A 16,298-nucleotide genomic window follows, 5' to 3' on the forward strand; every position below is an offset into this window, starting at 1 on the left:
TTTTTATAAATAATCACGTTTATTGTCTTTTTCTCTCACTCTCCATTCATTCCACATGCATTCAAGCGGCGATCACGCGGCAAATTGTTTGTAAAAAATGTTTCTATTTACAAGTTTGTTCGTTGACGGAACCTGACGACGTGTATAAACCGTCGCGTCAAACTTTCATAATTAGTCCCCCATACCAAAACCCACCAACTCCATGCAAAGTAAAGGGTTCGCGATTCATTTGTTGCTTCCTTCTGTATGCTTGTTTCGAAAACCTCAAGATTTTGCGTCCCTCCTTTAGAGCAGAGGTAGGAAAACCATGAGGTTTTTGTCACCTGTCGAAGGGAAACAATACACATAATATAAAACTTAGCTTCGAGAACCCGTAAAATATCTGTCACCAATTTCATTCATCACTTTTCGTTTTTCATTTTATCCCTGAGGTTTCCCAACATGTAAATGATTTTGGTGGTCCTTTGGCACGTCTATCATTGTGTACCTCATTGTGGGAAACTTGTATCGGAGACATTTTAAAATTTGGTTTTTACAGAGTCACGAGGGAATTTGACGGCACTCGATAACATTCTCATTTTTCGATGAGCTCAGCTATGAATATTGGGTAATAAATAAACTTTATCTTGTGCGTATCACTTAAAGGAAGCACCACATCAAGTCTCTTTTTCTTGGTTTGCAAGTCCGACTTATGATTTTACTTTTCACCACCAAAATACTGGAGCCTCGGGGACCCTTTGAAGGAGCTGGTAACTCAGTGATCGCATTCCTCTCTTCCTGCATTTAGGTACTCTGTTGATCGCCTCACACTTTTTGGATACGTCCCAGAAGACAAATCCCTCTGGGCACCTCAGCACTGAACCTGAAATGGAACACGAGGAACATGTGAGAACAACTTAGCGAGAATTACAACAAATGTCCAGTACTTGGGCGCACCGTCGCCTATAAATTTGAAATACTCGTGTAATTTAGTTACCCGTGAACTGGTTCCTACTATGTTTACGGGAAAAAACAGGGATTCAATGAGAAATTATTTTTGTTGCTACTCTGTCTCGAGTCAATGTGCAATAATCAAAATGTTATCGAACAACTCTGAGATTCACTGCGTAATTATTTAATGAGAAGTTCCAGAAACAAGTAAAACGAAATTCAACTATCAATAAAGAAATTGTTCTAAAGAATAACTTTCAAAGTAAGACAGGAATGATTTTTAAAATTAGCAAATCTGTGGTGGTTTTGAGAGTTTTTTCAAATCACATACCTCTATATTCTTAGAATGACTACTTAATGATCAAATTGTTGTTGTATTTATAAACCTAGCAGTAAATTTTACAAAAGTTATTTACGAAAAACATGTACAGCCTACGATCAGTAATCTGATATTTACAGACTACTAATCTGCTCGTACATCAAATATCTCTATTGTAGAGGATAATTGTCTCGCAATGACACATCATTGCCAAGTCTCTCGTTTTCCGAGAACTCAACAGTTTTTACATGATTTGTTTCTCCAAAACACTATTGCCAAAAAAGTTTCCAATTTCAATCACGATATCAGGTTGTTTTTCGTTATTCATTAAAATACCGCTTTGAGTACAAAAATTGTAGATTGCAAAAAAATGTTGCGAAGGCTGATGGAGTGTTGAGGAACGTAAGAACCTATACCTCGCATCACCCACCCACTCAGTAGGTTTACCCGGAATGAGTTTGTTTCCATTTTCAGCTCTAGGTCCCCCTTCATCCATTTGAAATAAGTCCTGATTGTAAAGTGTGATAGTGGATTGATGAATTCTAGAGCTGGAGAGAATATGAGGAAAGAATTTAACTTACAGGATCAGTATTGAGAGATGGCTGGGGATAGTGCAACTCGAACATAACGTGGGAGACGATGAGACAAAAAGGTGGACAGACGGACAGAATAGTAATAATATATGTACGCGCGTGACTTAGTGTGAGAGACATTGTGATAACCGGTTTCGAGATTGAAATGTCAATACCTGGGATTGTTAGATAAAAAATGCAAATTTTTGCGGACATTGTAAACTCGTAAGCATCGAATGAAATGGCAATTTTTTTTTCGTAAAGTAGCCGCTTGAATCGATTTTGTTGCTTCGAATCATCGCGAAAACAATATCAACACGATACAATCCAAAATAATCACAAAAAATCAACCTTGAGTATGAATTTCATTTCCTCGGGAAATTATTTTAGATTACGGCGGCATCCTACATTACAAGCAACCCGTGTTGCATTTTTTGGAATTGTTAGGCTCTTGGACTCTCGATGCTTCCGGAAAATTATCTTTCTTTTGCTGTTATTTAGATGCACAATTTATATGAAGGTCCTCTCTTTGCGGGAAAATGACGAGAAACCTTGAAATAATAATTTCAAAAATGGAACAGCTCCTGCGTATTTTCATTTTGAAAACTATTTCCGTAGATGGAAACCTTTGAAAAAAAAAGAATCTATCGTTCAGGATCGTCAAAATTGGAATTGAAAGCATTTAATAATGAAATGAAATGGTATCCTAAAGTGTGAGTGTGACATCAATAATTGAAAGAGTTAGAAAAGAGATATTTCGCTGTTAGAAGATATTGGGATTAAATTGTTGAGATAAAATAACCACGCCGCAAGTCTTAAGTAGCAAAAAGTGAGTTAGATTAAATCAAAATCACATCATGAGATTTTCTTTAAATACATTTTTAACTCAAACTTCTTTCAAATACACAGAAATGCAATTTGTAATTTAAGTTTATTGCGAAAGCATCAGTCTACTTCGTATTTTCGTGTCTAGTTCGCAATGATCCACATTAAAGTACTACTCCTCACGAAGTTCTTACCTGAGAGATTTCTACTGTGGTCCCTGGTGCATTTGAAGAATAGGCGACAGTCATCATTGTACGGGAAGTTTCCGGGTCCAGGGCAGAGTTCTTCCTTTTCAACCTTAAAAAAAAATTCAAAAGATTTCAGATGCCAAAGCGTTATGGATACCTAAAAATATAACGACAACAGACTTGTCTGATATTTATGAACAAATTTATTAATAAATTATCATTTTTTTTCAGTATCATAAGATGAAAATAGCCAGTGTTCTAATTTAAAACGGATTAAGAGAATTTCGTTCTGCTTAATGCTCTGCAAAATTTGGAAAACCCGCGTATTCCACCAGTATTGTTTATGGGAAACTTTATTTTCCACCTTTGTCGTTCAATATGCGCACCAAAATTCAGGAATATAATTGGAAACATGCTAATGAGAAAATATGAAACATGAGACAAAGCATGTGCGATCTATACTTTAAATCGTGAAATTAAACTGTCGGAAGTAATCTCAGCCAAGATAAAATGAGGCAATCTACACGTATTAGGCTATTTGGCAAAAAATATTCTCATGCAATGAAAAGTTTTTTCACAAGTTTTTTTATAGTGGCGTTTATAAGATTTTACGCAATGAATCAATGTACGAGTCATTTTTGTCATTTAGTACCTTTCAACGTTTTAAAATGAAATATGCAGCAACCAAGTTGAGCGACTTTAAGCATATAAATCAGAAAAGGAATGATATATTACTTAAGATTCGATTTTTCAAACCAAATATTAAATGCCGTTTTTCGTTAATAATTCATGTAAAATAATAATTTCTTTTACAAAAATCTTTACTTTTCAAGAGATTGGCCTCCGAGACACATTTTACATGTAATGCACATTTACCTCTAGAGTTACTGCTGGCCTGGACAAACTCCTACTTGTGGGTTTGCCATTGCATGGAGTGGATTTTTCTGCAATAGAAATAGGGACGATAAGATCTGACTGTGGAATAAGCTGTATTATACATTTACGGACGTATGGTATTTAACTTACCTGGATTAAGACATTTCATCTGTTTATCGTCGTAAACTGTGCCATTAGGACACTTTAGAACCAACAACTTTATATCATTGTTTTCATCGTCACATTGGTAGAATTGTGTGCAGTCCTTAGGATGCCTGCGGAACCCTGTTGGGCAAACGAAGACGTTTTGACCTTCTTTAAGCTCTGGGCAAGATGAAGAGCTTCCATTTCCTCCACCTCCTCCCCCAGTGGCAGGCGTCGTTGACTGTGAAGGTGATGAGGTCGTAGATGATCCGCCTGTGGTAGGCATAGTTGTTGTCTGTTCTCCCCCTGCTGTGGTAGACATGTTGGTTGTTTGTTGTCCGGGGCTTTCTGTAGTTGATGACTGATTCGCAGTAGTATTACCTCCTGGGCTTGTTGTTGTTGTTTCCTGAGTAGTGTTTGTAGTCTCGTTCCCCTTCGTTGTAGTCTCTCCAGATGGTGTGGTTGTTCCCATAGAGTTTGTAGTCGTTTCTTGAGCATTAGTTGTTGACTCCTGAGGATTTGCTGTGGTCTCTGGCCCCTTGGTTGTGGTCCCTTGCGGGTTTGCTGTTGTCTCTTGCGCCATTGTCGTAGACTCTGTCGTATTTGTTGTGGGACCTTGCGTAGTTTCCGTAGTATTCGTAGCATTTGAAGTGGCGCCTTGTGGGGTTGTAGTGGCTCCTTCTGCATTCGTCGTGGTTTCTGGTGGATTAGTTGTGGAACCTTCCGGATTTGTAGTGTTTCCTGGTGCATTTGTTGTAGATTCTTGCGGATTTGTAGTGTTTCCTGGCGCATTTGTTGTGGATTCTTGCGGATTTGTAGTGTTTCCTGGCGTATTTGTTGTAGATTCTTGCGGATTTGTAGTGTTTCCCGGCGCATTTGTTGTGGCTTCTTGCGGATTTGTAGTGTTTCCTTGAGCATTTGTCGTGGATTCTTGCGGACTTGTCGTGGTATCACCCGGCTTTGTTGTGGTATCTCCCGGTTTTGTTGTGGTTTCTTGAGGATTAGTTGTGGTCCCGGGGGCGTTGCTTGTGGTACCCATTGAATTTGTTGTTGTCTCCTGCGCCTTGGTCGAAGATTCTGTTGGGCTTGTTGTTGACTCTTGAGGTTTAGTTGTGGATTCTGGCCCCTTTGTCGTTGCTTCCGACTGATTGGTAGTGTTTCCCTGGGGTGTGGTTGTGGACTCAGGGGTCTTTGTTGTAGTTTCTGATGGATTTGTGGTGGCCCCTTGCGGATTTGTTGTGGATTCTTGAGGGTTAGTTGTAGATTCTGGTCCTTTAGTTGTAGTCTCTGTTGCTTTAGTTGTAGTCTCTTGCGCTTTTGTCGTGGATTCGGTCGGGTTAGTTGTTGACTCTTGTGCCGTGGTAGTCGTCTCTTCTTTACCAACCGTTGAGCCTTGAGACGTCACCGTTGTCGTTTCAACTTTTCCTGTAGTTGTTTCTTCTGGAGACTTTGTTGTTCCTGTTGATCCTTGTGAGGCTGTGGTGGTTGCAACGCCAGTTGTTGATTCTTGACTACCTGGTTTTTCCGTTTGAGAAGTCGTACTACCTATGGGTGTCGTCGTTGCTGCTGTCGATGTTTGTCCTCCACCTTGCGTGGTACTTTCACCAGGACTTTTGGTAGTTTGTTCCCCACATTCCCTAGGAGGATAGACTGATTCTTTGTGGTTGCAAGTACTAAGAGCTGGGTCAAATATAGTGCCTTCTGCGCAGTCAAATACATAAAGAGAAAATCTTTCTCCCTTGTCTCCATCCCAGTCAACGCAGCGGTAGAATTTTTTACAGTCGCTTGGATGAGGATAAAAGCCGGCCTTTTTGCATTCAAGTTTGTCCCCAGATGGCTTTTGGGACGAAGTGCTAGAGGATGGAGTAGTGGATGCGTCCGATTTTTCAGTGGAAGATCCAGGTTTTCCAGTGGTGGTCTGCGGTGACTCCATGGTTGATGATGTTGATTGTTGTCCGGTTTCTGACGATGGTGGTTTTGATGAAGTCTCCGTGGTTGTAGGTTGCGCAGTTCCTGGAGATGGAGGTTTAGAGGAGGCCTCCGTGGTTGGTTGCTGCTCGGTTACAGATGATGGCGGTTTTGAGGAGGCCTCCGTGGTTGGTTGCTGCTCGGTTACAGATGATGGCGGTTTTGAGGAGATCTCCGTGGTTGGTTGTTGCTCGGTTACTGATGATGGCGGTTTTGAGGATGCCTCGGTGGTTGTTTGTGGCCCAGTTCCTGGAGATGTGGGTTTAGATGAGGCTTCAGTGGTTGTTTGTTGCCCGGTTTCGGAGGGTGGGGGTTTAGTTGAGGTTTCCGTAGTCGTCGGCGATTGAGAACTTGTTGGCGTTGGTGAGGTAGAGGCTTCTGTCGGCGTTTGTGATGGGTTGGAGGATGTTTGTGTTTCTTTTCCATCTCCTGTAGGTTGTGGTTTCACCTCAGGTTTTGGGGTGCTGGATGAGGCCTCAGTGGTGCTAGATCCTCCGCTAGCACTGCAGGGTTTCTTAACGGCCCATTCATGGTTACACGTTGATGCTTCTGCATCCCAGACGGTTCCTTCTCCACATGAAAATTCGTATTTAGTATATCCTCCCTTTCCATCGCTCACGCAGCGGTAGAATTTTTTACAATCTTTTGGAACGGGGTAAAATCCTTCTGACTTACACGTCTCTCCATCTTGACTACTTTCTGGTGGGCCACTATCATTTCCTTCAGGTTTTTCGGGTTCTCTTCCTTCTTGAGGACCGTCTGTCGTTGTAGACACTTCTGGCTTTGGCGCTTGTGTTGTTGTCACTTGTGGTGCCTCAGTAGTAGTAAGGGGTTTCGGAGGGATTGAAGTCGTTGCTTCGCTGGTAGGTTGGGAACTACTAGGGCTACTAGTAGTTAGGTCTCCATTAGTTTCGCTGGTAGGTTTGGAACTACTAGGGCTACTAGTAGATAGGTCTCCACTAGTTGTCTCGGGAGACGATGAACCACCATTGGTTGGTATGGAAGGAGCGCCTGTGTTACCCTCTGTGCTAGAACTTCCTCCCGGATTTTGGCCATCAGAGGCATTTTCCACTCCAGGGCCCGCCGACGCACAATTAGAACCCACTGCATCTGCATAATTGCAAGTTTTCATACTGCTATCCCACGCAGTTCCTTCTCCGCATTCAAATTCATACTTCTGATAGGTTCCATCTCCGTTTCCGACGCAGCGGTAGAATTTCTTGCAGTTTCCTTTTACTGGGAAAAATCCCTCAGATGTGCATTTACCGTCTGGGCTACCCGAAGGACTGCTTCCATCAGTAGAGCTTCCTTGTGTTGTAGAAGACGGCGTAGTTGAAGCACTGGTAGCAGTGGTTCCCGCGGTGGAACCTGGTTCGCTGCCGGCTGGTTGATTTGGTTCTTTACCTTCTCCTGTTCCGCTTCCAGATGGAGGTGACTGAGTTGTTGTCGGGGAAGCTGTTTCTTGACTACTTCCTCCTTGGGGTTCTGGTTGCCCTTGACCTGTAGTCGAAGGTAAATTTCCAGTTGTTGTTGGTTTATTTTCTGGAGCATTTCCACTACCGATACCTGGAGAGGCAGTTGAAGGAGAGGTTGTACTCTCTGAAGAGGATTGTGACGTAGATGGTGTAGTAGAGGATGACCCTTGTTCGCTGACACTTCCGGAACCAGTGCCTTCACTGGGTGCTGCATTACAGTCTCTCGTTACTGCCCATTTATGGTTGCAGGTGTTTGAATCAGTGTCCCAAACTGTGCCCTCGCCACACTCGAATTCATATTTCGTGTATCCCCCTTGGCCATCACCGACGCAGCGAATAAATTTCTTGCAGTCACCCTTAATAGGGAAAAATCCTTCTGATGTGCATTTTCCATTCGATTGGATTCCGCTAGGCAAGGAACCTTCAGATGAAGGCTTAGTTGTAGATGCCGTGCTCGTAGTTCCTTGAGTGGTTGGACTAGGTGCCTCCGAACCTGACTGACTTGGATTTTTGCCTTCTTCATTTACAGTACCAGGAGATGGTGAACTTGTGGAAGTTGCATCGGTGCTTCCTGAGCTAGCTGTAGTGATACTTTCCGACGAAGGCTGTTGTACACTGGTGCTTTGGCTAGATGAGTTCGGAGTCGTTACTTCCGTTGATGTACTTCCCTGTTGGATTTCAGTTGTAGGTTTTAAAAATGACGAGGTGGTAGTAGACTCTGTACCTTGAGATGTACCGTGCCCTTGTTCACCACCACTTCCTTGGGTGACCCCAGAGGTAGACTCAGCCGCTGGTGAATTGCAGTCTCTAGTAACAGCCCATTTATGGTTGCAAGTGTTGGAATCCGTATCCCAAAGTGTTCCCTCCCCGCATTCGAAGTCATAACGAGTGTAACCGCCTTTTCCATCGGAAACACAGCGATGGAACTTCTTACAGTCTCCTGGAGTAGGTTTAAAGCCTTCTGAAGAACATCCGTTAGTGGATGGGCTGCTCGATCCGGGAGTGGTTGGTCCACCGCCCGAATCCGCTCCACCTCCCGCCGCTGCCGTCGTTCCAGTTGGCTCGGTTGATGGTGTCGATGGACTAGCTTCGGTATTTGACGATGCAGTTGTGGTAGATGACGAGGTGGGAGCTGGCTCACTGGTTTCCGAGACCGGGGTGGTGGTAGATGTCGTTGATGGGAAAGATGTAGTTTCTGAAGGTCGCGGTTCGCTGCCTTGCGTGGTGGAATCCACGGGCGTTCCGCTCCCATTCGGATTTTCAGTCGAAGATCCTTGGGAGGTAGCGCTTCCCACCGTTCCACTTTCTACCTCCTTATTTTCGGACCCATCCTGTGAAGGTCCCCCGCTCCCACCACTACCTCCTCCCCCCGTGCTACAGGGCCCGGAAACGGCATATGGGTGATTGCAGGATGATATCTGCTCATCGAAAACGGTCCCTTCTCCACACTCGAAATTGAATACGTCGTATGTATTTCCGCTCTTTACGCATCTGTAAAATTTCCTGCAGTCGTTGGGGTCTCTGAAGAAACCTTCAGCGGTACACTTGGGTCTATTGAGTGCTTTTGGGAGAATTTCGTTGGTTTCCCACGAGGAAGGTCTCCTCCTGGATGTGGATGGCTGGGGAGGGAGTTTAGGTTGTCCATGGGGGACATGAATTTTATTGTTGTTCGGTTTGGCTATTTCTGATTTTGCCGCGTGAGTAGGAGCGTGCGATTGGCCATGGGAGTGTATGGGTGAGATGTGCACGAATTGATTCCCTCCTCTCTCCACGGAGTTTATTAGACTCAAACAGCCGGACCTCTTGAGTACTCCGGCCTGGTTACAGATATTTAGCTCCGGATCGAATGCAGTTGCTCCGCTACATTTGAACTTATATGCGTTGAAACCATGTCCGGTGGAAACGCGCCTCCGATTCCACGGCGCCGAAGGTTGCCCATTACTGATGCACCGGTAGAATACTTGGCAGTCATGAGGGTCAGCGTGAAACCCTTCGGATAGGCATTCAAACTTGTGCACGCTGGCTCGATGCCTTCTCGCTACAAGAAAAAAGGAGGCATACTCAGTTTTTTAAATATATTTCCGGGAGCACGGCATATTATGAATAAAACAAGAATTTGATATGAGAAGTAATATTCTTCTTGTTGCATACAGACTCATTTATTGTATCTCGTGCCTTAATTATACCACGTTTGCCTATATTATACCACAATTTTCATTTCCGTGGCAAAAAATGAGCCATAAATTAACCATGTGGCCATAATGCGGCACTGTAGAAGAGTAAGTACGCAGGACAGGAGTTTTTATCACTACCGATTTTAAAATGCAATGCGGCAACATTAAGCATGAGTTGACCAACTTTCTTGGCCGTAAATAATTAATGCTACGATTTTAAATTTCTCAAACTACTTTTAATGCTAAAAATAATTATACTTCTCGGCTAAAGTCGCAGAGATTATTTTTAGATTCTGTTTCTTTCTGTAGAAAGTGGTTTACGGTAGTATATCCTAGTGGACAGATAATATGCTGCTTGGTTGGTATAATTTAGAAGGTGTACAAGTATAATTAGCTAAGATTTAAAAATCATGCTAAGCATACTACATACTATGGAGCATGTGTACACGAATACCCGTATATGAATTAATCAGCACTTGTTATATCATACTATATGCTCAAAAGTACATTGCGATTAACTTCATTAAATCACTGCATAAATATCTAACAGATATAAATCAAATGCTTTTTTTTTGTTTTATCTCTTATATTTTATACCATATAACGAATACATTGTGATGCCTTTAAATGTTTTTGGATTGTGATATTAAAACAACTTAAACGTTGTAAATGAAGTAAAAGTAAACAAATAAACGGGTTCTAAGAAGACTTACAGATTCTAAGAAGATATTCTAATTTGTCGCAAAAGATTTGTATTATTCCGGAGAAGGTATTTTGAATTTTTATTCGTTGCTTAGCAATAATTCACCATTAACCTCGATAATCCAGCGGTAATGGAGAAATAGGATATTCTCTGGTATCAAAAAGTAGAAACCTTAAACTTTCAGATGACTAGTATATTTGTTGTAGACTAAAGAGTAAAATGATCAATGGAGATATTGTTTCTATGAAATTATTTCTTACTAAATAATGAAATATCTGACACAGTTTGTACATAAAGGTATGTTTTACTACAGTTTAATGTCTCTCTCTTATCCAAAATGGTATTTGTATTTTAACATATCTTGCGTTCACTTTCTAATCCTTTTGTGCAGATGCGGCTTATCGCATTTGCGGCTACGAAAAACTATGACGGATGCTTATGCTTAAAAAATAAGGAAACTTAATGAGCCGAACGAGTATAAACTTAGCTTGTCTGACTTATGTATTAATGCTTACCTTGAATTTCATCGACGCACAATACCACTCCAGTAAATACGAAGACCGCCCAAATTAACGGTGATGCCATTCCTATGTATTACAGCTTCCGACGCATTCGCTGTGAAATACTGAAAAAAAATCAATACGTTAGTGAGGGTCATTCACATAAGTTACAGCTATAGATTTATTTTCAACAGTGTCTTAAAGTTTAAATGACTGTTTTTAGTCCAAATCACAGAATGAAAAAAATTTAGTCCAAGAAAGAATAAGTAATGAATTCCATTTTATAGTTTTAATTCTTAGTGTAAAAATTCATGGAATAGTCTTACATTCACTGTCGTATTTAGGGGAAAACAGGGTAAATTCTCTGACGATTTTTTCTACGCCATTATTTTAACTAACTCAATTTTAATTATTGCCAATTATCCATAATATCCCTGTTGTTATTATTATTATTATTCATTTTTTAATTATTTTCATCATTTTGCTGTTCATGGAATTCAATTTATACCATGTGCTTGATAAGATCTTATAAAAGATTGTTAACTTGATGAATAATGCGTTGACTCTAAGATTGCCTTCTTTATATTTATAATATTTCAATTATAATGGAATAATTAGAGTTTGATAATATTTAGGTAATAGTAAGGACGCATTATAAGCTCCACCGTGAATACTATGATTATTGCTAGATTGTACAATAATCTAAAAGGCGCCATCAGAAATAATTGTTTCCGTGGCGATAGGGTGTCATTCAGAATCTTGTGTTAAATTTCACATTCTCTTAGATATCGTTATTGGAGGGAAAAATGCGAAATTACCCATTTACTGGTAATGCGTTGCTCAAGCGAACTTATCATCTTAGCCAAAACAGGAAGCAGTTGAAGGAATGGAGAGGAACAAAATATGTCACTATGTCACTTAAGATATGGCCTGATAATTAATTTGAGAAGTTCGATAATTCGCCTTCAATCACAAAATTCCTTTTTTGACGCTTTGAAATCGATAGGCAGTTAAAAAATTATCTGCCAAAGTAATATCTTTAAAAAGGATCTTGAATCATGTGGGTGATCTTATTTTATCTCACTCTGTAATTTGCTTCCGTTATTATACAGTCGGGATTAATTCTTCAACCCACTTTTCTACGCATGTCGTTTCATAGACGCTATGGGAAGTTGATAACCTCAATGTCCCCTACCTGTTTATCACTTACCGTTTTAAGTTGCGTATACTCTTCGGGAATTACGCAATTGCATCGCAGCTGATAAAAATAACCAATAACTCTTTATGTACACACCAACTCGCAAATATACGAATCAAACGGATGGATGCATTTATTTCTTATCTTTCTGGAAAATTATGCATGTTTCATTTGTGGAAAATATTAATAAGCTCGATCTGATTATCAGATCAAGGCAGAATATTATTAATTTGTTTTTTTTTGGATTCAATTAACTATCAGGCAGAGAGCGTAAAAACTCCAGGTTTTTGTATTTCCCGAGGTTAGCTCCTCCTGTTCTTCTCAAATATATGGATGGTTAAAGACGATAACACATAAATAATTAACTGCACCTTCTAGATTTTATTTTCCTTAAGTCCAAGTTCATCTTTCTGCAGAAAATTCAATACGTAAAAATCTTTCGCCTTGACCGGATTTCGAAGCCAGATCCCTCCAAGTCCGGCCGAGTGCTTTAGCCATTTAAGCTACCCAGGTGTCCTCTTACACTCCGAAATTTTCGGAGTTTTATCGGATAGCTTCGCTAAAAGTTACTGTCGCGGTATATCCGGTAGTTCTTTGAATTTATCTTTCGTTTTAGTTCGATTTTGCGTTTTAATTTCCACAGTCTATCCTTCGGAATCATGGCGCATGTGTTCAGCGACCATGTACGATACTTTTCTATCTCTTTTCCCTTCCGTCAGTTGAAAGAACACCCTGGAATGAATTAAACGGTCGCGTATCACGCGTTATCGCGCTGTGTTGTCTCGTTTTCTTGACAGTGGAACGAGTGTGATGTCCGCGGGTGCCCTGACTGGAATATTTCTAGTGCCACCATCCCAGACTGAATGGAAGGCAGTGACCGATACGTTTAGTTCGATAACCTTTGATTCTTCCTCGTTTCAACCTTTGTATAGTTGGAGGCGTTGACATGAAATAATTATGGTGAATCTTCGTTGCAAAATTGCAACTGATTCTTAAATTCTCATGTAGGATGTAGTTAAGCTGGTAGATGATAGTGCCAAGCATTTGGAGGCCAAAATCGACCGGTATTGCCTGTGGTGCGGCAAAGATTTGAATGCTCGAAGGCTTTCATAAAATTTATCGATCGGAGATATTGGATTTTAAGGAGCATAGCATGTTTGGACTGTAAGGAACCACAGATTCGCTCTCGTCAAACCCATTATTTCCTCTGCCTTGGATTGAATGTCCTCAGGGTTGGCTCAGAGCTTATTTTTTTTTAAACCTTCTCTCTCCACTGTATCGGTAATAAAATGTTTCGTTTTTAATCTGCCAATTGATCTCAATGGAATGTAACCAGGTTGTATCGATAGGTCCTTCATTACTCCCCTCTCCCAATCCCAGTTTAACTCCACAAGTGTTGATGTAATACGAGACCAATCGCTGGGGCGTTCGAACACGGGAAGCCTTTGAAATGGAACAGCTGATGCCGTTTACTTTATATCATCCCACCGCCGAGCAGAGATGGGTCCCCACCGAAGCAGCGTACTCTATCTCATTCCCTTAACACCCGTATCTTTTCGACTTAGCGGTGGGTAGTGATTGCATAGGCGCCACTCGGGCGTCAATCGCCTCCTCATCATCCAATTTTCCGCATACACCCTCCACTCTGGAAACATTCCAACCCAGATCCTCCTCCCGCTCCCCGTCCCCGCTCGCTGGTCGTCGTGGACGACAAACTGGTGTTTATCGCATTACGGAGCCGCTTTTGCGAAGAACCCTCCTAAAGTGCCCTCTCCTTTCCTCCTTGCGATCCCCACGCCCCACCCCATGGCAGTGCAAAATGGAGCGGGAGGAGGGAGGAGCGATTGGGTGGAATGGGAGGGACTGCGCATGTTAAAAACTCCTCGAGCCGTTGCCGCGACGTTCATAAAATTCTCCCCCGGACTCCTTCGCCCTCCCCCTGCCCAGCGGGGACTGACAAATTGGAGACGGGTTATAGTGAAGGAGGAGGAACTGTTTCGCTCCCATTCCGTTACTTTGGCCTTAGGACGAAGGATTAAGTGGGCTCATGTTAGGATTTTCGTTCGAACCATGGTTCGTATCGTGGAGAAAGGCCCTTCCCACCCTTGGTTCAAACCTGCTTCGACTCTGCTTTGCATGCAGTCGGTCGACTGCTGTCCCCAATGGCTCGCTGAATATTAAATGGTGTCGGCTGTCCTCAAATGGGAATCGACATCGTATTATTTTTGGCCTAGAGTGGGTGATGGTGCGGGGAGGAGATGAAGGTGGTTGGCCATTTTGCGGGACGAAAATGGATAGAGTGGTTTGAATTTCTGATTTACCTAATGCAATTTAAGCGTACGGAAACTTTGTAATACTCAATACCACAACCTGAAAATGACGTTGGACGTCGGAGCCCAAAAAATAAAGTTCATGAATTATAAAAATTTTTCTCATATTAAAATAGGAATAAATGACACAGAACAAAGATTTGACAAAATTTATTATTTTAAATATAGATATTTAAAAATGAGTTTTTCAACATGGTGAAATTAATAGGAAATAAATTCAATTTTCTGTGTAGTACACCAGTTCTAAGATTTGCGAATGAATATAAAAGCTTCGTGTGGGCATGATTGCTTGTTTACGAATACTCTGACTCACGGCAACGAAAATTGTACTATCTGCATGCAAGAGTCATGGCAGTAGGCCTCTTGTCATAAATGGAATCGTAGGCTTAATGACCGTGAAAATATTTTTGCTATTAGGTTGCTACTATTGAAGTTTGTATTCAACTAGCGCAGTGTGTCCACTCCATGCTCCTTTGATTATTCACTTGGGCGACCACAATACTTGGCCCTTGGATGGCCGTAATTAGTCATTCCTTAGGCGGAGGAAGAATCGAACACGTACGATATCAAAAGATATATTACGCGTTAGCAAATTTGTCCAGTCTAACGCCGCCACGCACTCTGGGGCAATCTTCTCCGAATTCTCCCTCCGATCTGGCTTGAGCCAGCCCACGTTTCCGCGAACGGTACGCGTGAAGACCAAAGAGAGAGAGAGGGAGGGAGAGAGGGAAAAGGGCTCCCAGGGTTGAAGGATGACGGGTGCGTGGGCCCGGGACATAACGGTGCGAAAGTATTCGCTTCACCTCACCACAGGGATGCTCTCGTCGGGAGGGGGGGTGGGTAGGGGGCGCTCCCATCTCCTCCGCTCCTCATTCCTCCACATCTTTCCCTTCCGTAATTCTTTATTCGGTCGTATAATTTGGGACGACTCTATCTATTTCTCCTCCCCTTCCTTCCTTCCTCCACATTCTCGATATTTTTTTGAGTATTTGCGACTCGGCCACCCCGAAACTCCCCCCGGGCACTCCCCGATTAGTTGGGTGACCTCTCCTTCCCGTCCCCAAGAGTACCCGTCCCTTGTCGTTCCCTCCACATCTCTCTCTCTCCCTCTGCACTCCTTTATCGGTTGAACACCTCCTCCTCCGTCGTTCTGAGAAAAAAACGGTACATCCCAGGAACGCCATCCATTCTGGACGGAAAAAAACCAGTCCACTTCGTTAGGTAGGTACCCGGCGTCTAATAAGCCCCTTAGTGAAGTAGTTGGGTCGGCAGATACATGCGTAGAGATACGCCGGAGAATTACGTGCTCGTTTGCTCCGGCTTATGCACGGTTAGAGAGAGGGATATCGATAGCCCTGAGGAGAGCCGCGAGAGTATAGAAATATTATCTGCCCGGTCGACCCGACGGATTCTAGGAAAGAGATTCGAATGCGGCAACCGATTTACTTAAGATAGAACGCGTTGATTCGACTTAGAATGGAGATGACTCGTGTCATGGCTCTTTAGCAACCCCACGGATGCGGCGAGCTTTGGATTCAGTCGGTCGAAATCTTTTCCGAAGAAGCTTCCACGGATTCCTTCGCACGACGTACAGGATCGTTATTACTTCATCGCAGGAACACGGGAACCGAGTGAGCGTAATGGTTGCGCTCCTGCCTCAAGAGAAAACATTGCCTTCCAGTGGTTATGTACACGAAAGATGGATCGAAACGGAAATGTGTATATTTCAGGTAGTTATCAATTACGTACGGAACACGGCAGGTGCAAAAGGAAAGGGTCAAAATCTGAGTACCAAAGCGTGTTTTGGTCTCGCGGAGGATCGGCGTTCCCCAATGGGATTTTTTGGGTGGGAGCGTTTACCATTGGAGTTTCGGGCCGTCGTAAAGAGCATCATAACTCATGTCGGGGCAAGTGACCTGGCCCTGTGGAATTCTGACTTGGGGAGGGTGCGGAGAGTGGGAGGGATGGTGCTAAAGACGAGTTCATTCCGTCGTATCGGGCCGGAGGGGGAAGAGGACATCCTGAGATGTTTTCCTTCAAGTTGTTCCGCGGTTTTACGGCTCATGCACTGCTAGCCAACGGTTGTTTCCCTGAGG

General features: G+C 42.6%; 1 protein-coding gene across 1 annotated transcript in view; it reads right to left on the bottom strand.

The window, feature by feature from the left end:
• LOC139690412 (mucin-22-like) overlaps positions 1-16,298 on the bottom strand; it is a 48,512-nt gene that overhangs the window by 10,085 nt on the left and 22,129 nt on the right. Inside the window, exons 2-6 of the mRNA XM_071587862.1 lie at positions 3,861-9,335; positions 3,711-3,778; positions 2,841-2,943; positions 720-862; positions 196-323 (exon numbers count right to left, since the gene is read on the bottom strand). Coding sequence (XP_071443963.1) covers positions 196-323; positions 720-862; positions 2,841-2,943; positions 3,711-3,778; positions 3,861-9,335 — 5,917 coding nt within the window. The remainder of the gene's footprint in view (positions 1-195; positions 324-719; positions 863-2,840; positions 2,944-3,710; positions 3,779-3,860; positions 9,336-16,298) is intronic.

This window comes from Hetaerina americana, unplaced genomic scaffold, assembly GCF_022747635.1.
Source record: "Hetaerina americana unplaced genomic scaffold, ioHetAmer1.1.p SCAF_3, whole genome shotgun sequence".
Taxonomy (NCBI): Eukaryota; Metazoa; Arthropoda; class Insecta; order Odonata; family Calopterygidae; genus Hetaerina; species Hetaerina americana.